At 59.0% G+C, this 23,504-nt stretch overlaps 1 protein-coding gene across 1 annotated transcript in view; it reads left to right on the top strand.

Annotated features, from left to right (window-relative positions):
* Positions 1–568: 568 nt before the first annotated feature.
* Positions 569–23,504, top strand: part of SLC7A5 (solute carrier family 7 member 5) — a 37,816-nt gene continuing 14,880 nt past the window's right edge. The window contains exons 1-2 of the mRNA XM_010333697.3: positions 569–1,192; positions 16,027–16,152. Of these exons, the coding sequence (XP_010331999.2) occupies positions 649–1,192; positions 16,027–16,152 (670 nt within the window). The 5' untranslated portion in view covers positions 569–648. The remainder of the gene's footprint in view (positions 1,193–16,026; positions 16,153–23,504) is intronic.

The following is a 23,504-nucleotide window of genomic DNA, read 5'->3' as shown; positions in this document are numbered from 1 at the left end:
AGCCCAGTGATGCATTCCCCCAGGCTGAAAGGGGGCTGCGGGAGCTTCCTCTCTCGTCCCTCTCGGGTGCCCCAGGAGCTGGCTGTGGTGTCGGTTCCATGCCCTCAGCCCAAATGGGACAGGAGCCTCGGTTCCCTTTAGTGGGTGGGCTGCCACCCCAAACGCCATCCTTGGCCTCAGGCCATCCCTGGTGCACCGCCAGCTCCCAGGCGGGACGCGAGGCTGCGGGCTAGCAGGTGAAGAGGCGCGCCCTGACCGCCAGACCCCGCCCAGGCGCACCCGGCAGGACGGGTTGGGGCGCCGCGGACGCCGCGGAGGAGGTTGCGAGGCCGGGGTCTCCACGGCGCCGGAGGACTAGGACCTCCGGGGACCACGCGGGCCCGGGAATCGCCCGCCAGGCTGGGCCCGAAGACACACGTGCTCCGATCTGAGCCGAGGGGGCGGGGATAAGGGCGGGGCAGGGGCGGGGCCTGGCAGGCGGGTTGCGGCGGCGGGGCGGGGCCGCGCGCGGTGGGCGGGGCTGGCGGGCCCGGGTATAAAAGGCGGCACGGGCGCGGGCCCTGACGCAGAGGCTGGTGGCTGGCGGCTCGGACTCTTCTCGCAGCGCGGCGGGGCTCTAGTGTCCCAGGCCCGGCCGGCGCGGAGAGCATGGCGGGCGCGGGTCCGAAGCGGCGCGCGGTAGCGGCCCCGGCGGCCGAGGAGAAGGAGGAGGCGCGGGAGAAGATGCTGGCGGCCCAGCCTGCGGACGGCGCGGCCCCGGCGGGCGCCGGGGAGGGCGAGGGTGTGACCCTGCAGCGGAGCATCACGCTGCTCAACGGCGTGGCCATCATCGTGGGCACCATCATCGGCTCCGGCATCTTCGTGACGCCCACGGGCGTGCTCAAGGAGGCGGGCTCGCCGGGGCTGGCGCTGGTGGTGTGGGCCGCGTGCGGCGTCTTCTCCATCGTGGGCGCGCTGTGCTACGCCGAGCTGGGCACCACCATCTCCAAGTCGGGCGGCGACTACGCCTACATGCTGGAGGTCTACGGCTCGCTGCCCGCCTTCCTCAAGCTCTGGATCGAGCTGCTCATCATCCGGCCCTCCTCGCAGTACATCGTGGCCCTCGTCTTCGCCACCTACCTGCTCAAGCCGCTCTTCCCCACCTGCCCGGTGCCCGAGGAGGCTGCCAAGCTCGTGGCCTGCCTCTGCGTCTGTGAGTACGGGGCACGGGCCAGGGGTTGCGGGGTCGTAGTCCCTGGGTCCCTGCGCCCCTGGATCCCGCATCTCTACCTTTCTGCATCCCTGGACCGTCTCAGCGGTTCTAGGCTAAGGTCATTGGTCGCAGAAACCACGTGCGCTTCTTCATTCATTCTTTTACGCTTCTCCCCACAGTCTAGGAATATCTCCAGTGAGGCGATAGTAGGGTCCCTGCGCTTCGATGGGCATTCCATTCCCCCACCTAAGCGGTTTAACCAAGTGTCAGCCTCCTGTCGGCCCTGCTGAGCAATACTCCCAGCCTCTTGCGTGGCACCCACGTGGAGTAGCCGAGCAGCCCGTTTACTGTTAGAGCTCCAATAGCTGGCTGGTTGGTGAGAGGGGAATTGCAGTTAAAAAAATCATTTCCGCTCCCCAAACGGGCTTGTCAGGAATCAATGACACGGGCTGACTCGAAAGGAAACAGTAGTAATAAAGTAGTATGAGGGTAGTGACGGGCTCGTGTAGGCTCAGGGAACCCCCATGAGGGTTGCCCAGTAGTGAGAGAGGGGAGCTTGGCTGCATATTCAGTCTGTGTTGGAGTGGATGGACGTGCGGGTCCGGGTTACGCTGGCCAGCAGGCATGGGGCGTGGTCCTGAGGTGGTGGGCTAAGTGCTGGTATGTTTGTCACCAGGCCAGAGAGAATGGCTTTTTTCAAAACAGTTTTCTTCTGGGATTTCAGGGGGAAAATCTCTTGTACCAAATGCCACATGATTTGCCTGGGGGTGGGGGTGCGGGTCTTGGTAATTCTCAGGCTCATGCCATGGCTTTAGAAGTGCCCTGCTTTTGAAGTTTATGTTGGAATCCAGGCCATCCCAAACTTAGATTTATTTGCATTGAGAGCTGCCGCCTAATGTAAGGATCGGCCTGGATCTCAGTAGTGTGTACACATTCAGGCTGGGAAGGGCTAAATTTATAGTTTGGGGTCATGAGCCTCGAGATCAGGGGACTGTGTAATTACTTGGAGTGGCTTCTGACTGGCAGGACCTGCTGGCGCTGTTGGGTTTTGGAGTCTTTCTTTGCTTCACTCTACTTTGGCGGGGAGGGGAACGGGGAGGCATTTCTCCATAAATGAGAGTGCGGAGGGCGAAACTCTGGCAGGTTCTGTGGCTGCCCGGGGCCAGCAGCTTCCCTGAGGCTCTGAGCGGAGCAGCCACACCAACACGAGGACCAGAGTGGGAGAGCCTGTGGCTCCTGCTGGGCGTTGGAGATGTGGGTGTCGGGGTGACGGATTCTTGTCTTGTCTTTAGGAGAATTTCACTGGTTGAGTCTCCGTCCTGCCTAGGTACATGGTGGCTCGGTAGGTAATGACATGGTTAATAGCTTACATGGCCTGCCCTCTAACCTTTAAAATGAATCCCTAGCTGGCCTGGTGCCGTTGCTCAGGCCTGTAATCCCAGCACTTTTGGAGGCCAAGACAGGTGGATCAGCTGAGGTCAGGCGTTCAAGACCAGCCTGACCAACTGGGTGAAACCCCATCTGTACTAAAAATGCAAAAATTAGCCGGGCGTTGTGGCACGTGCCTATAATCCCAACTACTCAGGAGACTGCAGCAGGAGAATTGCTTTAAACCCAGGAGGCAGAGGTTGCGGTGAGCCGAGACGTACTTCAGCCTGGGCGACAGAGCAAGACTCCATCTCAAAAAAAGAAAGTGATCTTGCCATTTTCCCCAGGCAGTGCACAGAGGCTGCCCTTTGGCTTTCTAGCTGCTAGGAAGACCCAGTGTGCTCACCGCAGCCCCCACAGGCCCCTGCATAGGGCATCTGGGGCTTTCCAGCTTCGTGCAAATGGTAAAAGGGTGTGTGGATTATTATTATTATTATTTTTTTTTTTTTTTTTTTGAGACAGAGTCACTCTGTTGCCCAGGCTGGAGTGCGGTGGCACCATCTTGACTTGCTGCAACTTCTGCCTCCTGGGTTCAAGCAATTCCTGCCTCAGGCTCCTGAGTAGCTGAGACTACAGGTGTGTGCCACCACGCCTGGCTAATTTTTGTATTTTTAGTACAGATGGGGTTTCATCATGTTGGCCAGGCTGGTCTCAAACTCCCGACCTCAAGTCGTCTGCCAGCGTCGGCTTCCCAAAATGCTAGGATTACAGGCATGAGCCATTTTGCCTGGCTGGGTGTGTGAATTCTAGCTTAATAATAGCTAATGTGCCTTCCAAAGAGGCTGTACTAAGTCACACTTTCCTGGATTTATTTTCTGGTAATAGGGCTTTAAAAAGTTTTTGCTAATTTATTTTTTATTTTATATTTGAGACCCAGTTTCACTCTTGTTGCCCTGGCTGGAGTATAGTAACATGATCTTGGCTCACTACAACCTCAGCTTCCAGGGTTCAAGTGATTTTCCTGCCTCAGCCTCTGGAGTAGCTGGGATTACAGGCACTCACCACCATGCCTAGCTAATTTTTTGTATTTTTAGTAGAGATGGGGTTTTGCCATGTTGGCCAGGCTGGTCTCAAACTCCTGACTCAGGTGATCCGCCACCTCTGCCTTCCAAAGTTCTGGGACTGCAGGCATGAGCCACCATGCCCAGCCTAAAAAGTTTTTTTTTTCTTCATAACATTCTTGGAGTACTGAAAAGTATTTTAAATAGCTTGCCAGCAAGACTTTTGGTTCCAGTGGGTAGGGACAGCCTTGAGGGAGGCTCTGTCCTTGCCAGCCTGCTCTGGCCCAGAGGGGAGGGTTTAGTTAACAGGATCCCTTTCAGGGAACGTGAGGGCCACACTTCTCATGTTCCTAAGCTGTTTGTACTTGTTTTTCTCTGACTCACCTGTGTGGTGTGTGTTGCTTTTTTTTGGAAAGAGATTTTCAGTAACAGAAAGGGATGTGCTGTCTGCAAGAGGGAATCTCTTCTTACTCTGTGTGTAAGGGAAAAAGGAGTAGCTGTGTTCTCTGAACATGCAGATTCTGCTGAGAAGTGGGTGTGCTTGTCTGAGGCTGGTACAACTCCGAGCCCATTCTCAGGTCACTCTGACTTCAGCTCATAGGAAGGCAGTGGATGTCCCAGAAAGGGAGACCCTGCCCTTATAGGGGGGCTTCTGAGAAGTCATACGGCATGTGCATGTGGCAGCATCTCAGGTGGAGGTCGGGGGTGGCCTGGAGCCCGGGCCAGTGGGCAGGATGAGCGCTCCGGGGTGTGAAGGAGAGGCCAGGCGTTTGGCCTGTGGACATGGCTCCTGGAGCAGTGAAAAGCCATAGAAAGTGATTTTTTTTTTCCTTAATGGTCACACATAAGGTTGGGTTCCAGAATTTCTCCTTAGGACAGGAAAGGGCACCTTGCACCCCGTTATTTCTTGAGCCTGATCCTACAGAAGGTAGGCTTTCGTGTCTGTATCCTCAGCCCGCGGGCCTCTGAGGCTGCCTCGGGAGAGGACATGGACTGGAGAACAAGGGTGGCACTTTTGCTGGCTGTCTTTTCAGTCCCCCAGGCACGTCCCGCAGAAAGTTTCTTTTTGTTAAATAATAGTGTTGTGAAATGGTTTGGCCTCACTGCTTAGAACGATCCCACTGGTGGTGAAAGTGGAAAAAACCCCTTGGCTTGTCGGTCTCATTAGGAGATGAGGTCCTTTCACGCGTGTCTTCGTGTTGGTGCGTTTCTCACTCGTCATAAAGGCGACAAGAACCAGCTCCGTTTGTCACTTTCTGGGCGGCCGTGTAGAACCTGGCATGAGAATAGGGTTGTGTGGGTTATTTATTGCTTAGTGAAGACTTGGTCGCGTATACTGGAAATTTAGGTGACGTTGGGTTTTATCAGAAGGCACACAGGCTGGAGCTGAGATTCTGGCTGGGCCTGGATTTGGTTTGAGCAGGTTAGCTGACCTCCCTGGGCCCCAGCTTGCTCTGTGTTGTTAGTAGGGTAGCATCTGCTCAGAGTCCCAGCCCAGGCGAGAGGTTCAGAAGACACTGTTCATCTCGGTGGCCTTCGCCTCCAGGGAGAGGCTTTCAGAAGAAAGGCCAATGGGAGTCTCAGTCACTTCCCCAAGTGCATAGGTGTCAGGGAGTGGCCTGCAGATAGCCCCTGCATGCCTTGAAAGCAGAAGGAGCCCCTCCTGTTCTCTGTCCCAGTTGGGCGAAGGACAGGAGCCTGCCTGCTGGGACAACCCCGGGCGGCACACCCATTGGTCTCATGGGACTCTAGCTGCAGGTGGCTGAGGACACCTGGCCTCATGGGGGATGGTGCCAAGCTCCCTGTAGTGAGGTGGCTCTCTCCATGGCCGTCACTCCTCAGCAGATCCATTGTGGGCAGGTGTGCGTTTAGGAACCTGTGAGCTGAGACATCGTCCAGTTAGTGTCGGGCCAGGAGAGCAGCCAAGGCTTTGAGAAATCCACTGGCTGTGGAGCGGGATTGCCCTAGCGCCATGTGTCTGGGGATCCCAGGCCTCCGCGTGAGAAGGTGCCAGTTCCACGGGCTGTGACTGTTCCTCCTTGTGCCTGCGTCTCCTGATCTCCGTGCACTCTGAGTAGCCCCTAGCTTACTGTCTTCTCCTTTGGCAAAAAGAGGGGAGGAGCAAGGGAACAGAGGGGGAGGGAAGAAACAGAGAGAGGAGCCAGGGTTTCCCTTCATCTGGAGCCCTGGGGGTGTCACCCAGAGCCCACCCACCGGCCCTCGGCACAGGCTCAGTGTTGGGGCTGTGGATGGAAGTAGGAATCGAAACAACTGTCTCTGAGCCCCTCCCTAAAGGCTGAAAGGTGTAAGGGGTGTGTTTGGGTAGCTCTGGACTTAGCTGTGGTCAGTGGACTCCAAGGCCAGTTGGCCAGTTAGTGACCAGAGAGCAGAGGGGGCCTGCGTGTGTGGCCCTGGGGTCTTCAGGCTGCCTGGCAGCCTCTATCCCTGCCCTGGGTGTCCAGCGCCTGCAGCCTGTTGCCCTGCTTCTCAGTTTAGGCCTGTGTAAAACCCGGCCCGGGTCGGGTTTTGGGATGCCTGCATCCTTCCGCCCCCGCCCCTACGGCTGGGACCCTGGTTCCGCTAACGAAGGTTCTGGGTGTGTAAGGAGCTGGGTGGGCCCCAAGCTCAAGCCATGGGCCGGGTGCAGGCGGCAGCCAGTGATTAGCGCTGAAATCCGACTTTCCCAGCCAGACATGAAAGTGCCGCCGGCGCCTGGGCAGGTCATGCTGCATCATGGGATTCGGGGCCAGCCGGGCAAGTCCACGGAAGCACATGACCCCAAGGCACACCGGAGAGCCTAGGAGGCACTTCTGACCCTTTTTTCCTGGGTCACAGACCTCTTTCATAATCCCACAGAATGTGCAGAATCTTGCCCAGAAATGTGTATCAGGCGCCTTCACACAGAACAGTGGGCTGCGCAGACCCCTGGAGCATGCCAGGGTGAGAGGTGCCCCCTGGAGAGTGTTGTCCAAGGCAGGGCACATGCTTGGACTCACACTTTTTGTTTTGTTTTGTTTTGTTTTGTTTTGAGACGGAGTCTTGCTCTGTCTCCAGGCTGGAGTGCAGTGGGGCAGTCTCAGCTCACTGCAACCTCCGCCTCCTGGGTTCAAGTGATTCTTCCACCTCAGCCTCCCAAGTAGCTAGGACCACAGGCGCTTGCCACCACGCCCGGCTAATTTTTTTATATTTTTACAACGTGGGATTTCACCATGTTGGCCAAGATAGTCTCGATCTCTTGACCTTGTGATCCTCCCACCTTGGCCTCCCAAAGTGCTGGGATTCCAGGCATGAGCCACCACACCCAGCTTGGACTCACACTTCTCATCGCTACTTTCCATCCCAGCCTTTGAAGCCAGTGATAATCCCCAATTTACATCTGGGGATACTGGGGCAGACTCGAGCTGGGAGCCTGGGGCCACAGTGCCTACTTCTACACTGAAGCCCTCATTTGTCATCAGCCGTAGAGGAGCACACAGCCATGCCTGGGGAGTGTGGTAGGGGCCAGGGGTCTGGGGTGGTGCCAGTCAGCAAGGCCAGGTGGCCCGTTCAACCCAGGTAAGGACACAGATGGGTCAGAGGCTCATCTCTGTCCCCAGCCACCCCTGGGAGCCCTCACAACTTCCACCCTTCTGCATCCTCCCCGGACTCATAGCAGCTGCACTGGACGGCTGCAGGCTTCTGTCCTGCAGTAGACCTGGCCATCCCTGGAGCCTTACCTGAATGGCTGGCCATGGACAGACCTTGCCCAGCCCGTCTGCAGGGACAGGATGAGTGTAAGCATGCAGCTTGGTACTCTGCACCCGCCTGCTCCCCAGAGGCCCTGTGGCAGCACCCCCTTCCCGCTGCTGCCCTGTTCCAACAGGAGGGCAGGGCCCCTCTCCCAGTGTCTCCTTCCCTGATCCTGGCAGACCCGAACTCTCCCTCCGAAGGTGGACCCAGCACCTGTGTGCCGCAGGAGCGTGAGCGGCATCTCTGTCTCTGCCTCCCTGGCCGAGGACCGTTCTCCCCTGCCCCAGGATTTGTCCGCTATGTGAGGAATGACCCGGACTTCCCGTTCGTTCGGCCCCTCAGAGCGTGGTGCCTGCGCACCAGCTGTCTACCGAGTCTCCCTGTCCGCCGGCGGGCCGGCATCTGTAACTGCTGAGACACTGTCCTGTGTGAGCTGCTTGTTAATGAGAAAGCCAAACTCTGTAAAATATTTGAAGAGTTTTATTCTGAGCCAGATGTGAGGACTAAGGCCTGGAGGTCCTGAAGACCTGTGCCCCAGGGGGCTGTGCCACAGCTCAAGGCCGTACATTTTACAGGGATGGAAGTTACGGACAGACATCAGTCCATTCATGGAAAGGTCTTGTTTCTGCCGGGAAAGGCAGAGCATCTCCAGAGCAGGAGGGGCTTTGCAGTCACAGGTGGGTTCAAAAATTGATTTATTTCCTTTTATTATACACATATATATTTGTGAGCTGGAGTCTTGCTCTATCACCCAGGCTGGAGTACAGTGGCAAGATCTCAGATCACTGCAACCTCCACCTCCTGGGTTCAAGCGATTCTCCTGCCTTAGCCTCCCGAGTAGCTGAAAACAACAGGTGTGCGCCACCACACCTAGCCAATTCTGTTTTAGTAGAGATGGGGTTTTGCCATGTTGGCCAGACTGGTCTCAAACTCCTGATCTCAGGTGATCTGCCCGTCTCAGCCTCCCAAAGTACTGGATTCACCCCACCATGCCAAAGATTTTCTGATTCACAACTGGTTGAAAGAGTTACTAGTTAAAGACCTGGAATCAGTAGGAAGGAATATCTGGGAAAGTTAGGAGGTCCTGAAGACCAAGATTCTATTGTTACTTTTTCTTTTCTTTTTAAGATGGAGTCTTACTCTGCTGTCCAGGCTGGAGTATAATGATACAATCTCAGCTCACTGTAGCTGGGTTCAAGTGATTCTCCTGCCTCAGCCTCCCAAGTAGCCGGAATTTCAGGTGCCTGCCACCATGCCTAGCTAATTTTTGTATTTTTGGTAGAGACAGGGTTTCGCCATGTTGGTCGGGCTGGTCTCAAACTCCTGACCTCAGGTGATCCACTCGCTGTAGCCTCCCAGAGTGCTGGGATTACAGGTGTGAGCCACCACTCCCAGCCCAGAGACCAAGATTCTTATTGTGGACGAACCCTCCAGGTAGCAGGCTTGAGTAGGTGGACCTGTGTCTGTCAGACCTGAAAAGGTGCCAAGCTCACTTCAGTCTCTCCTGGATCAGGAAAACCCCTGGAAAGGGAAGGGAGTTCTTTACAGAATGTAGATTTTCCCCACAAGAGACAGCTTTGCAGGGCCATGTTAAAATGTCAGAGGTGTATGTTGTGGGGTAAGATGCTTGCGTCTCCTCCAGGGTCTGCTCCCTGTCACGTGTTGCTGTACAACAGTCGGCTGCTGTGGCTCCAGTCTGTCAGCCTTGAGATCTCTGTTTTCATGCTAGTGCTGGTCAGCTGTGCCTGAATTCAGGAGGGAGGGGGTTAATGAGGCATATGTGACCCCTCTTCCCATCGTGATCTGAACTTATTTTCAGGTTAACGTTGGAATCCCCTTGGCCAAGAGGGAGGGGTCCATTCAGTCGGTTGGGAGCTTAGAATTTTATTTGTGGTATACACGCTCAGACTGCAACTGGTACAGAACCAAGGCCCTGTGACCCCGGGGCCAGCCCAGCATTTTGTCCCTGTGCTCTCTAGCTGCTGGAGGCTGGGGTGGGATTCCACCCACAGCTCACATGTGGCTTCAGAGCCAGAGGGCTTTTGGGGCTCTGCCTTCACCTGGTAACATGTAGGGGCCCTGTGAGCTGAGTTGCCGGAAGAGCCCAGGGTCTCTGCAGAAGGCCTGAGCAGGGCCCAGGCTCTGTCCCTGGAGCTCTGAGTCCCTCAAGCTCTGTGGCCCGGAGCCAGGCATTTGACATCTCTGAGTGCTTGTTTTAGAGCTGGGAGGCTGGGGTGGCTTGGGTCTGCGGCAGGGGTCAGGTAGGGGAGGGGCCAGCCAGGAATCAAACAGCCCTGACAGGTAATAGGGCAGGTGAGGAGGGCAGGAGCCCCTGGCCAGCGCAGGCCCTGAGATGGCTTCAGGCCCTGCTCAGAGCTGAGGCTCCCCATCACTGCACCTGCAGAGCCTGCCGGGGCTGGGGAGAGGCCCTGGCCTCACTTTGAACAGCTGCCTCCGCCTGTGGGATGGACGGGCTCTGTGCTGGCTAAGCCTGAGTACACTCTGCTCGGCGAGTTCATTGTGTGGTGTTGGCTTCCACTTGCTGCTGAACTGGACTGGCCTGGACACTGGCCAGGAGCCCACGTGGCCTTGCTGCTTCTCTGGGACAGCCAGGATTGAAAAGCCCAGTTAAGTGGACAGAGCACAAAGATGACATTTAGACCAGGGTATCCTCACTCTGCTGCCCAGGATCTGCTGTGTGCCGTTCAGCAAGTAGGACAACCTCTCTGATCTATGTTTACCCCAGCTATAAAATGCAGGTATTGCATTGGCTGCCGCAAGTGTCCTTCCACCCCCACAATACTGTGACTGGAGTGATTTTCTCTCCTTTTTTTTGTTAGGCTGACTGATGGCGCTGCAGAGGTTTTGGAGTGGGGCGTGGGTTTCTGGGATGCATGAGGCTCCACACTTAGCCAGCAGTGGTGGCTCCTTATCACTGGTGCCCATAGTTTCATCTGTGCCCCGAAGATAATGGCACTGCAGGGACTGATGAGATTAGTGGTGATGCTTTCGTGGGGCACGTAGGACAAGTCCGTGAGGCATTTCGCCCATGCACCGGGAGGCGGTGTTCCAATCTGTTAGAAAAGGAAAGGGAGGCTCAGTCCCCGAAGTAACTTGCCCGAGTTACAGCATTTCAGCACCAGGTGGCCTGATGTCAGGGCTTCGGAGGCTGGGGGTGGCCCTTCCTGGCGGGTCTCCTGGAATCGGGACCTTGGGAAACCCGTATTCCCCAGGACACTTGCATCAGGAGAGCCTGACCAAATGAGAAGTTGCCCTTTTCGGGTTCTCCCACTCACCCCGGGACTTGGGGTGTCAGCAGATTTCAAAGCTTCCCAAATCTGCGCCTTCCCGGGCTGTTTGAAGCGAGTGTGTCAGCCCCATTCCGGACAGCTGCTGACGCCTCCACCCCCGTGCCAGTGGGGACGATGCGGTCAGACCTAACTCAGCCACGGGTAAAAATGGAAAAAAGCGCAAAGACATGTGTTGGCGGGCTGCTGACAGGGAATTTGGAAATGTGACACCGGCCTCTTAGTGATGTTTCCGCAGGAATCAGTGAATCAACACTGAGCAGGTGGGCGGGCCCAGGGCCTTGGGTCATCGCTCTGCTGGTCCGGGTTGGCTTCGTGTCCACATGGCCCACAGGTGGGGCCTTGTGCTCCACAGAGACTGGGCATCCACACTGGAGGCACTGCCTTTGCTGCCCTGCCCCTGAACTGCTGTTTCCTTGGGGTTTCCGGACCACTTTGACCTCTCTCCGCGGCCAGCAATGGGGAGGCTGCATGGGCAGGCTCAGCGTTCCAGCCTATTCTGGGGAGAGGTTGGCCTTGGGTGGGGACAGGGGTCACAGGGTCAGACACCTTAATTTTCTGGACCCCAGTGGAAATGTCGTGTCCATCAGGAAGGCACCGTGTCTGTGGGGTTGGGGGATGTGGGCCAGTAGTGCCAGCCTCCCTAGAAGCAAGCTTGTTCTATGCAGATGTGCGCCCCCGCACCCCACACCTGCCTCATCAGAAGCTCTGGGTTTCCGCCACTCCCCACCCCTGCCACTGCTTTTACATGCCCCACCGGGGGGTGACCTGGGAGATTGTGGGGCCTTCTATCAGTGGAGAAGGTGGAGGCTTGCCCTCGGAGCCGGGGACGTTGAGACTCGGCAGTGGCCAGGGAGGAAGGCACTGGTTTCACTAAGCCCCATGTTCACTGGGCTCCCACTAAGTTCGGGGCTCTGTGTGTACCGAGTGGGTTCCAACAAAGAAGCTATCTCAGGACCCCCAGCCAGCTGCAGAGGGGTCCCAGGCTCCAAGGCTGGGTGTCAGGTTTGAGAGGTGCTGGCTGTGCTCAGGGCTGCAGGCTAGCTGGGTGGGACGGGACCGGTGTCGGGCCAGGGTCCGCTGCCGCTCTCTCGCCCAGGGCCAACTGCTGTGCCAAGTGTGCTCTGGGGGACGAGGCTGCCTGGCCTTCCTGCCACCAGCGAAGCCACCAGCCACCTCCTGTGTGCTGTCTCCGGCAGTTCTAGGTAAATGATCCTCATTTGCCTAAGGCAGCAAGGCTCACAGGCCTGGGACCATCTCTGCCCCAGAGCAGGCCCATTGTATCAACAGACTCTGAAACCATGTGCAGCTCTCTTTCCAAAGACTCCTGGAGGAAGTCCCTGGGGGCCTGACCGCAGCACCTCTTCCTATTGGGCCTGAAAGGGGTGGAAGGGACTCTTGACGTGTGCCTGGGGTACTCAGAGTGGCTAGGCTTAGGCTCGAAGGGGCCAGGGAGGAAGATACCGATTTCCTAAACCCCATGCTCATTGGGTACCCCCACTTACACACAGGCCGAGGTGCTGAGCCCTCAGTACTCACTGCTCTGTCCAGCTGCGGGGCAGGTGAGGACTGGTGGCTCAGGGGTCGGCCTCTCTGGCCATCAAAGAGGATTTTCCTTACGGCTGGGCCTGAGCCTTATCCACGCATGCTCCGTACCTGCTACACATTTGTCACTGGAAAGCATTAGGCATTAGTCTGTGTGGGGAGGGTTCCTGGGGCCTGGGGTCCCCACCCAGCTGGGGCTGTGGTTCTCACCTGCTCTCCACATCGAACACCCCTGTTACTGGTCTTTCCCCCGACCTGTCCTCCCACACTGGACCCTGCGGGACCTGTCCTCCAACACTGGACCCTGAAGGAGCGTCCCTGTGTCTGGCAGGATTTTATCGGGAGCTGGACGGAATTGGGACCAGGCGACCAAGATGCCAGCATCAGGGGAGGCAGACAGGTTCAGATGCTGCAGAAGTGAGTTCAGGAGGCACCAGGCAGGGAGGTGCCTCGGGTTAGGGAGCCTTCGGGTCCTCCTCAGAATCATCTCCCCCAGGGGAGAGGCCAGGGGCCACGAGAAGGCAGCCTCCTGGTTTCCAAGTCGGAGGAGGGGGCTGCACATGCAAGTTGGGAGGGAGCAGGGTGAGGGTCGAGGTGCGCACCTGTCCGGTCCTGTCTGTGGGCCTTCCCTGTTCAGGCGCCTCCTTGCACTGTCTGTGAGGTATCTCTGGGAACTCACTCCAGAGATGGGGAGGCACAGGGGGTGGGTGGGGGTGCCCCCCAACCCATGCCGGGTGGTGGCAGCCTCCCCAGGATACCGCATCTGCCCCTGGGGGTTGATAGGGGTGGAGGTGAAGAGGGGACGAGGGCAGGGGTTCCTCCAATGCACTTTTTCCAAGGGACCCCGGCCAGCCAGCCAGGTGGGAGGCAGCCAGATGACCACGGGGAAGAGCACACCAGTCTGAGAGGGGCTCCCAGCTCAGCGTGCCCGACTATGTGCAGATCAAGCCAAGCCACAGGGCTTTATCTCCTGGCCCAGCTGTCCCCGCGGGCCAGCACAGCCACACTTATCTGGGGTTGCCGACCGTGTGTGCTCACCACCACCGGCCCCCTCCCCCCACCGCCGCTCCCACTCGGTACACAGCCCTGCCCATCTCCCTGCCCTGGGGTCAGCCAGCAGCCCCTCAGAGGTGTGGACACTGAGGCTGGGGAGGGGCAGGTCCCCACGGGGGCTGAGGTTGAAACCTCCGACTTCCGCCGTGACTACTTCCTCCTTAAAGCCAGAAAGTGCTGAACCCACATGAATTCATGTATTTGTTTAAGATTTTATTTCATCCTAAAAGTTAAAAAAGGACATTGTGGAGAATAATGAAGGCTTTGTTTACTCATCACCCAACGTCAGTAAACATTAAAATTTATGTTCTTGTTATAAAAGGAATAAATATGCTAAGGTCCCCTTTGTTCTGTGGCCCTGCGCTTCCCACCTGACTTCCAAGACCCAGCGCCTTCTGTCCGCCGGCTCCGTGGTTATTTTTAATGTCTGGAGATGATCCGGTGAGCGCTCTCTCTGGCACCCACTGGCCCCTGAGGACTGTTTTTGGTTGGGACTGGGCAGGCGGGGGTGTGGCGGGGGGGGCTGGCATCTGTCCCACCCACGGTGACAGCTGTGATGGCGTCATTGCCCAGCACCATGTCAGTGTGGCAGGACAGCCCATGGCTAGCACTTCTGGGCAAATCCCTGCCTTTCCTGGACCCCCTCCGGCCCCGGAGCAGAGGTGACAGCCGCGGGGCAGCACCCATTGCCGGCAGCGCCTGTCTGGTTTCTGGAGTTTGGTGGCGGCTGCGTGCCTGCTGTCTCCTGGGGAAAGGCAGCCTCCTAGCCTCCTCTGCAGCTTGGCCACACCTCCTCCACCTCCCTCTGGGGTGAGTGATGCAATCAGCCAGCCTCTTGCGAATCCGGAATCCGGAAAGCCCGGAAAGCCCGAGCTTGCCGGCCAGGTCCCTGAGGCCCGGCTTCTTTTGTGGTCACCCTCCAACCCCTAAGTAAATGGGACTGTCAAGCCAGAACCTGCCTCTCGCCCGGAGCCGTGCAGAAGGAACTGCCCAGACCCATGAGCAACCCAGCTGAGCCCCGAGGGTTGGACTGGAGACTGTGGACTGGCAACATTTCCGTGTCCCTGGGAGCCCTGGGACAAGGGGATTTTCCCACTCCTCACTGCTTCACTTTGGGTGAGGAGTGGAGGGGAGTTGCACACTTTCTTCGTTTTAGGAATGGCAGCGAACACACCTACTTTCAGACATGTGTCAGCCAGGCTTTCCTGGTGCCTAGCAGGAGGTGTGGCGGGCTGGTTAGTTTCCGAGAGATGAGAGGGGAGGCTGGCGGCCGTTCCTCACTCCAGGACAGGTCCTGTGTGTTCCCCGCCTGGTGTGGTTGGTTAATCAGCATGGATGTCTTTCCTTGGGGTCTGTTGCTCAAACTAAAAATTCATAGGATTTGTTCCGCTGGGGAAAAGCCGCTCACTGGAGTCCCCAAGGCCACGGCTGGCAGCATCTTCTGAGCATGCCTCCCGTGCAGAAAGAGAAGAAGCCGTGGCCTTTCCCGTGCTCTCACCTGCCTGCAGCCTGAGCAGCACTGTGCGGGTGGCCTGTGGTGGGCTTTGATCACTTCTGGGGTGTAAACGCTCCCAGATTTCAAGCTCCTGACAACAACAAATACCTTGTGGGCACAGAGGAGTGAAGGGTAGTGCAGCCGGCAGTGAGGGGTGTCATGGAGTCAGTGCCTCTGGGTTAATGTGATTTACTTCATTCTAAGTTAGGGGGGTGGCTGTTTCCCACCAGCTCCCAGATCCCTGAATAGCAGCTCAGCGTGCCTGCGTATCTCAACAAATACCCCAGCACACACACTAACGCACTCTCTGGCCTAGAGCTGGGGGCTTACAGGGCCCTGGAGGATTTGCTGGTCTCCGGAGACCTGTCTGAGCGTACCTGACCTGACACCTCGAGCCCGTGCCTGTGTATCCTTCACGGGGCTCGGGGTCCCCGTCTCCAAGGGGCTCCCAGTCCAACACTCTGCAGTCCCACACAACGTGGAGCTTTCCCTCTGGGAAAATCACCCAGCAAGTGAAATCCGACCCAGAGGGGACACAGGAATGCCCCCGTGGGACAGCGTGGGCACCCCCAGGAGGGGCTCTGGCTGTGAACTGAATGGGTGCCAGCAGCGCCCTCTGGGGCAGGCGTTCCAGCCATCTGTGTGGAGTCCCTCAGGACTCAGGCTTCTGAAGCACGCGGTGCTGTTTTCGGTTTCAGCATGTGCAGCTCTGTTCATCACAGGCCCCTGCAGCCCCTCCCATGCTGTACCAGCCCCATTGTCCCAGGTGACTGGCCGGGTAGTTTCAGGGTAGCGGGACACCCCACTTTGAGGAAAGGGCTCCATCCTCTTGGAGTTTGGCAGCTGGGCTGTGCGTGGGTCTCACCGGCAGGCCAGGGTGCTGAGTAGGTGCAAGAAGATGAAGTGGGCACCTTCCGAGTGGCAGGGTCGCCGTGCTCACCTGGGTCTCTGGAGACAGCGCCGCCACTGGAAGCCCTGACTGCAGGTGGTGCTCTGGCCTGGTACAGTGAGGGAGTAAGGGAAGGTCCTTTATAGCCCTTGACAGGCACCTGGGATCTAGCCCTTAGACCTAAAAGAACTGCGAACCTTATCAAAACAGGCCCCAGAAAATCAGAGCCTGCCTAGGGGCTGGTGTGGGACCGGAGCTGGTTCAGGAGCTTGTTTCTCTGGTGGACCCAGCCCTGGCGCTGGCGCGAGGTGGGGTGGTCACCTCCCAGCCTCCCCCTGGAGCTGGTGTCTGCCTGTGGGACTCACTACTGCCCTCTGTCCCTCCAGTGCTGCTCACGGCCGTGAACTGCTACAGCGTGAAGGCCGCCACCCGGGTCCAGGATGCCTTCGCCGCCGCCAAGCTCCTGGCCCTGGCTCTGATCATCCTGCTGGGCTTCGTCCAGATCGGGAAGGGTGAGTATGGCCCCCACACCCCACCGGGAGCCCCTCGAGGCCGTGCCTGTGTATCCTTCACGGGGCACGGGGTCCCCATCCCCAAATGGCTCCCAGTCCAAAGCTCTGCGGTCCCACACAACGGGGAGCTTTCCCTCTGCGAAAATTACCCAGCAAGTGAAATCTGACCCAGAGGGGACACAGGAGTGCTCCCGTGGGACAGCATGGGCACCCCCAGGAGGGACTCTGGCGGTTTGCACTTACTGTGCAGTGATGTCTGTAAGTCTCGAGTGCCCCGCTGATGCGTTGTAACCTCACCTGCGGAGGATGTCTGACGTTCCAGCCCTGGCGGAGGCCGTGCCTCCTGTGCTGACCTCCCCGCACCATCTCAGCCGGAGTCTGTCAGCGTCCCTTGTGCTGTCACCGCCAACCCTCCCCCAACGGGGCCGTGAGCCTGGTCGTGCTGCGATTTATTCATCACTCCACGGCAGGGTGGGATTGTCTCCATGTTTCTGTCTGCTTATAAAGAAAGATCGGATAAGCACGGAAAACAAAACAAACCTTGGAAGCCCATCACTCAGATGTGCCCACCATTCACATTCAGGAGCAAGCAAGGGCCAGCAGGCGCGAAAGTTTTAAGGCTGGGGGGCCCAGGCTTTCGTGTCCTGTGCAGCCTCGGGGAAATCACTCACCCTCTCTGAGCCTTTTGCTGAGCTGCTGTCTCTTGGGGCTGCTGGGAGGAATAACGAGGAAAATGAGTGTGAAATAGACCCACCCCTGGCATGTGTGTGCTCTGTTGACATTGGCTGACACAGCTGGCATTTTGCTGGGTGTCTCTGGACCCTGCAACACACACCCCGTAGATCTGTGTTCTGTGCCTGCCTGCAAAGGCTCTACCATTTCCACACTGTGCCGTTCTGCGGTGAGGGAGGGCTGGGGTTTAATAAGCAGTCCCTGTTTGGGTGGTCACGGCTCCTGGGGGCACAGCCCTGGGCACTGGATCCTGCCCGTGGCTGGCTGCAGTTGGAGTAGAGGGTGCTGGAGTCCAGTGCGGATGCCGCCCTGCAGTTCCTTCTGAGTTTGTCCCCATCCCTGCTGGAGCCAGCCGAGGAGCAGAGCAGTGAGGACTGTCCTCATTCTCTTCTCCCAGAGCCTCAGGTGGAGGTGGCTCCACCCCGAGCTGTGGCACTGTCGCTGAGTGTGGGCACCTTGCAGATGCAAACTCTGGTGACTCATAGTTGCTCATGGCTACAGAGAGGCCGCCTGGTCCCACATGGCCGTGGGGGAAGCAGGTGGGACCCCAGGGACGCAGAGGACAGGGCAGGCCCCTACCCAGCAAGCTGGGAGCTGCCCTGTCCCTTCCTACCCCATGCACGTCCAGACCAAAACATGCAGACACGTGGATACCACCTCGTCCTGCATGGGGCCCTGCCTTGGGTCCAGGCTGCCCTCCTGTGTGCTTTCTGTGCTGGTGGGCTGTGAACTGAACGGTGCCCGGCACCACCCAGCATGCAGCCAGCGCCTTGGCCGGGCCTCCCCCTTGCTCCCAGCGCCCCCTGCTGGCCAAACAGCACTTTGCCCGACTGCAGCTGGGGCGGGGGCTCTGTGCCCAGCAGGTGACCTGGGCTGCGGGGAACGCAGTGCTGGGCTATACTGACCTACGACAGGGAGACGAGCTCCTGGGGCCGGCGCCAGACTGCCTTTATCAAATACATGAATCTGTACAAAAGCCCACAGTAGGCATTGGCCACCTGTGTCACCATTGTCAAGGGGAACGTCCCACCAGACTCCCAGGTGGCTCTAGAAGGTGGCCCAGGTCATCCCTTCAGGAGCTGAAGCCCGTCCCCCATGCGTGTGTCTGACTGGAGATTCTCAGTCACTCGGGTGCCAGAGCCACCCGAGAGCTGGTGGGACACTCCACTCCTGAAACTCACTGGGACCTCGGGTTCCATCACCTCACTCAAGACAAGACTCACTCATTCCATGGCTCCCGGGCACTCGGAAGTTGCCCAGAGAGGTGGGCGGGCCTGAGTAACGTTTTACAAGCAGGAGAAAAGTTCATCCCGTGCCCCCAGGAGGTGTGCAGGGAAGGGAGGGGGCGTGACGGCCTCTGCTCAGCTGCTCTCGTCAGAGAGCCAGGAAAGATGCAGGAGGGCACCTGACTTCTGTAAAAACAAACTTCAGGAGGGATAGCCAAGAGCTTTTGTTCAACCTGAATGCATAGTGCATTTGTAATTCCGTTAGCTGTTGAGACGTCCTCCCCCGCCATGCCCCCGCCCCAGCACCTCCCTTCTGAGCTTTGGGCTACAGTGCCACGTCTGCAGAATTCCTCGCTCCCGTTTGGCTTCAAGAGATGTGTTTTGTTACCAGATGAATGCCTTGCTTGTTAGCCTGTCCACCCCTTTCTCCCGAAGCAGCTGTCTGACTTTGTATCCCCACTGGGCGCAAAGTTCTTGGCAGCTGCCCCTCCCCTTGCTGGTACCTGGCAGCAGGGCCCCAGATACTTCCAGCCCCAGTTTTGCAATGACTGGCCAGCCCTCTCCGGGCCTGGAGAATGCAGCAAAAATCTAGCAGAGCAGGCCTGGCCTGCACACCTGCCCATCCCACACCATGGGCGCCCTGCTCCATCGGGGCTGAAAGGCCCCTCCTTGCTGCCCTGGGCCCCCAGGGGGACTCTGTGCTGTGCAGACACTGGCCGTAGGGTCCCGCAGGCCTTCAACCGATCGCACAGCCTCTCGCCTGTTGCCTCCTCGTCAGGGAAGGTCACGATCACCCCTTCCCAGTTGGCCTCCGCAGAACTGTCCTCAGCCCCATGTGCCGCATCTGTGCCACGTCCCAATGAGGACACGGCCCTGCATCCAGAGCTGGTGGGGGGACATGAGAACCAGAGGCACGGGAGCGGGAGAGTCGCAGATGGGGGACAGGCAGGGCCCCCAGTGCAGACCAGAAAAGGCCTTCTGAGGGGTTGGGCCTCCCTGTGACGCAGGGTGGGAGGGGTGGCTGGGTGAGTGACGGGCCGGATCTGCAGGGACCGCCCTGGGCTGGGGTGAGGGGCGCACAGGCCTAGGTGTCACATAAGGTTCTGCAGTTAGCCCCAGCCTTTTCAAAAGGGGTGACAGTACTCAAGTTAGGTTTCAGATGTGACCCGCTGCCCCAAAGTTGTGGGTAGGGTGCAGGAGGTGACGGTGGCTTAGACAGGAAGCTGCGGAGAAAAGTCTAGGGAGCAGAGCCCAGAGCCCCCAGACCACTGAGATGGATGGGCCATGGTGGGCAGGGGCACCCCAGTATACCCTCACCTGCTGTCTCCTGCTTCTTATCGGTGGGTTCCTCATTCCCAACACCCAGCCAAGGCCGAGGCCCGTGCTCAGGCTCTTGCTAAGAAGAGAGGGTGGCTGGGCCTTCACTTCCAGGGCGGAGGTGGGAGCGAGTGCACGGGCTCTACTGTCCGTGCCCAGCAACGGCGCCACGTCCCTCCTGGAGGACACAATGGGGCACTTTGTGCTTTGCTCAGGCTGCGGCAGGCAGAGGCAGAACAAACTAATCTCTCCTCGAGCAGTTACAGATTGGATAGTTGGGCAGATAAAAGGGTTCCATGAAACCTTTCTTTCCTGTCTCCTCCCTCGTTGTGCTATCGGAGGTCATTATTCCCCTGGAGCAAGACTTGCCCTTTCACTCTGCACTGAAAGCAGAGCAAGCCCCGGCCAGCCACGCTGCATGCCCCTTGCTGTCCTTCGCCCCAGGAGGAGGGGCAGGAGGAGAAAATGCTTCCCCTGCGTGGGGCTGAGACCTGGGTCCCGGTGGCCAAGACCTGGATGTGATCTGCACCCATGAGTAGGGCACTTCTGGGCGGTCCTGTGTCCCAGGCGGTAAATGTGTGTGCCAGCGGGCAGTGGAACGGGGGCTGCATCTGTGTGTCACGTGACACTGTTGAAATGATGGTTTTCCTTTGGTTCTTGGGCCTTTTAGATTCAGAGAAGTGGGGTGACCCGCCCCAGATCCCATAGCCGTGAGCCGTGGACGGGTCCCTCCCATCCCCACTGTGACCTGGGCCGGTGTGCGGGGTCCTGCGCTGCCTCGGGGAGACCCGCACCTCTTCCCAGAGTGCACCTGGGTGGAGGTTCAGGTGGGGTGTCATGCGTCGTGGGAAAGGCTGGCGGGTCGGTTCCTGAGTAACACGTGCTTCCTGAGAGGGTGCGGGTCTGCAGGACATTCCTTCTCGCACAGGTCCCTGAGCTTTCCTGAGCCTCGTCTGTAAAGTAACAGCAGCCACCCTGCTCCAGGGCCTCCGTCCAACCCCGATGTGAACGGCTGGGGGACAGAGGTGTGTGGGTGGGCCTCATGGCAGCCAGGACACAGGCCCCCACCCCCCGCCTGCATGTCTTTGGCTGGTGAGAGCACCTGAAGCCAGCCCCTCCGGGCCCCTCCCAATCCCTGTCCCAAGGAGCTTCCTGAAGGAAGTTTCCGCCTCCCTCTGTGGGTTGACGTCAGCCCTCCTCTGGCCCCATCCGGCTGCGGGTGCCGGGCCCTATCTCAGTCCCTCCTTCCTGTGGGTGGGAGCATCTGGCCCTGGGTGATGTTTCTGACAAAGGGCCCTTCGATGGTCACAGCACACACCCAGCTGCTGGGCTGCTCTGGTGGGAGAAACGTTTCCACCGCACCTTGGCAGTCTGGTTCTGGGGTGTGGAGAGGTCACCTTGTGAGGGGTGGGTTGAGAGGCCCCCCTGGGCTGTGCCTTAGAGCCACCCTTCTTCTGGGCCTGGCTCCACCTGAGTGCGTGTGAGGGTGGGTCTCTGAGCCTCGGCATCCTCCCCTGCGAAATGGGCTGTCCTCCCTTGCAGGGACGAGCCCAGGTCACCGCATGCCCAGCGCAGGACCCAGTGCCGTGCAGGACCTGACAGCCCCTTTTCCTCACCTCACGCCCTGACTGCTGCTTTCTCCAGGGGTGAGAGCAGGCCTGGGGGTAGGTTTCAGCCTCGGAGGGCCTGGTGCAGGAGTCGGGGGCGACAGTCGGTGAAAGGCGCCACCAGGCCAGGGACCCTGACACCCTGGGCTGGGGGCTTCCTGGCTCCTAGACACCCCCTCGCTGTGTGTCCTTGTGGGAGAGCGAGCTGTCTGGGGCCTCCTCGTAAGGATGAGAATCCTGTCAGGTCACCCCTCTACCCTGAGGACCCCGTTTGCCCTTAATCCATAGAGGCCCCATGTCCACATGCAGTCACAGGTGGTTAACATGGGGCAGATGCAGCTTCAGGCCCTGCTCTCCCGGCAGGAAATAGGGCAAGTCCTGGGCCTCAAAGCGACCCCCAGCTGAGCCCAGCCCGTGTTAACCGAGGTGGGAGCCGGCCACAGTTCGCCTCGAGCTGCCAGAGCTCACTGCAGGAGGCTTCCAGGCTGGCCTTCCCGGGGGGACTCCTGGGCATCTCTGTGAGGCGTCTCAGACAGGCCCAGGGTCATGCAGGGACAGGCAGGACACCACGCTCAGGGACTCCCAGATTGGTGCCCGGCTCACGTGCAGCTCTGCTGCAGACAAGCCAGGCCTGGAGCCAGGGCTGTGGCGATGGCCGCCCGAGGGCGGGTGCTCAGGCTGCGCGACTCATGGCACCTCTCTTGGGCCTCGAAGTCTTTACACTTGAGCAGCCGTGTCCTCCGGGAGCTCTTTGTGTCCCCTCCTGGGCCTGCCATGCTTCTGTGCGGTCGGCCTCGGGAGGATAGCAGGCTCGGGAGCAGGGGCTGTGCATGCTCTAGGATGGGGACGGGGGCTCGTCTTCCCGCTGCCTTCACCCCCCTGTGCTGTTGATCAGACACGGACAGAGGCCGGAGCAGCCGCAGGAAAAGGTGAACGTGGGAGGCGTCACGGCCACAGCCCTGTGCTGGGGACACTTCTCAGGGTCTTTTCCGACCCGTGGAGTTGGAAAAAGCTCTTTTCCTTCTTGTGTGAGGTTGGTAGCCCTAAGCAAAGGGCTTGCTCCTACGGACGTTTCTAAGACGGACAGACACCGTTGCTGGTCAGAATGCGCCATCTGGTGTCTGCCAGAATCCCCAAGCCCAAATTCCTGCCCATAATGGCTCCCAGACTTCAGAGAGCCAGCGCGAAACAGGCACCTGAAAAGAGGTGCCGCAGCCTGGGTGGGACAGACCAGAGGAAGCGCGGCGTGGTCCCCAGGAGGGCGTGAGCTCTGAACCCGTGTGGCGGTCACCGCACTTCCTCCCTGAGCCCACAGGGCTCACAGGCCCCCAGCCCTGGCCACGGCCAGCCCCGTCTTAGATGAGGAGCCATGGGCTGCGCACCAGGCTGATGACTGAGAAATGAGGTGTGAGTTGCAGCTGCCCGGCCCTCGACCATGTCTGTGACTCACTCAGAAGAAGCAGGGGGGGTCTCCCCGGGGTGGCACGGTTGGCCCCTGCGTGTATGGCGGTAGATGCCCACAGATTGGGTGGCTTTAGCAACAGACACGCGGACGGTCCCGGTCCTGGCAGCCAGAGGTCCAGACCCAGGGTGCCGCCTTCCCCTGCAGCTGCTCCTGGCTGCGGGCATCCTGGGCTGGCTCCAGCTCTGTCTCCTCTGTTGTTAAGAATGCTTGTCATCGGCCTTAATGCCCCCTCTAATCCGGATGACCCCACCTCGAGGTCCTTTGTCTGATCGCACATGCAGAGACCGCATTTGCCACTCGGACACATCCTGCAGACGTGAATTTTGGGGACACTGTTCAACACACTCCACGTAGAGCCCCGAGGGGCAAAGTGGCCGGAAGGTGGGAGGCTCTAGCACAGCAGAGGTCCCCGCTTGGGGAGTGACTGGCTTGTCCCCGGAGGGGTTTCCAGGGTGGGGAGGGGGGCCCTGTCAGCCCCGAGGTTCTGGGACATCCACTGTCTACACGTTTCCATGTTCTCCAGGCTGGGCAGGCTCTTCAGGGACACAGTGGCTGTGTATCCGTGAAGAGCCTCCCCACTCAGAGACTTGTCCTCTGAGTCAGGAGCCAGCGGGTTGGCCACCTCACGGGGGAATGGGGAGGTCAGGCTCGCCATCTGCTCCACAGGCACTTGGCCGCCGGGGGCAGCCCCAGGCTCTGTCAGCCGGATGCCTTCCGCTCTCCCCGCCAGCCTCGGGGCGGATGGTTCCCATGGCTGCATCTGTCTGACGCAGGGATCAAGGCCCACTTTTCCCTGAAATCATCTCCCCAGGGCCTTTTGAGCGCTCCCACCCGCTACCCTGTTCTCAAGGGAAGGGGATCCAGGGACGAGGCTGCTGTGCCTGGGTCCCAGGGTCACCGTGGCCTTTGCCCTTTGCTTGCTCCCCCAGGGCCTGGCTGTGCATTCGCTCTCACGGCAGCACCCCCAGCCCCTGAGGAAGATGCCTTTTGGGAACCAGCAAGGGG

The sequence above is a fragment of the Saimiri boliviensis genome, chromosome 1, assembly GCF_048565385.1.
Source record: "Saimiri boliviensis isolate mSaiBol1 chromosome 1, mSaiBol1.pri, whole genome shotgun sequence".
Lineage (NCBI taxonomy): Eukaryota > Metazoa > Chordata > Mammalia > Primates > Cebidae > Saimiri > Saimiri boliviensis.
This window is presented reverse-complemented; position numbering and strand designations above follow the sequence as displayed.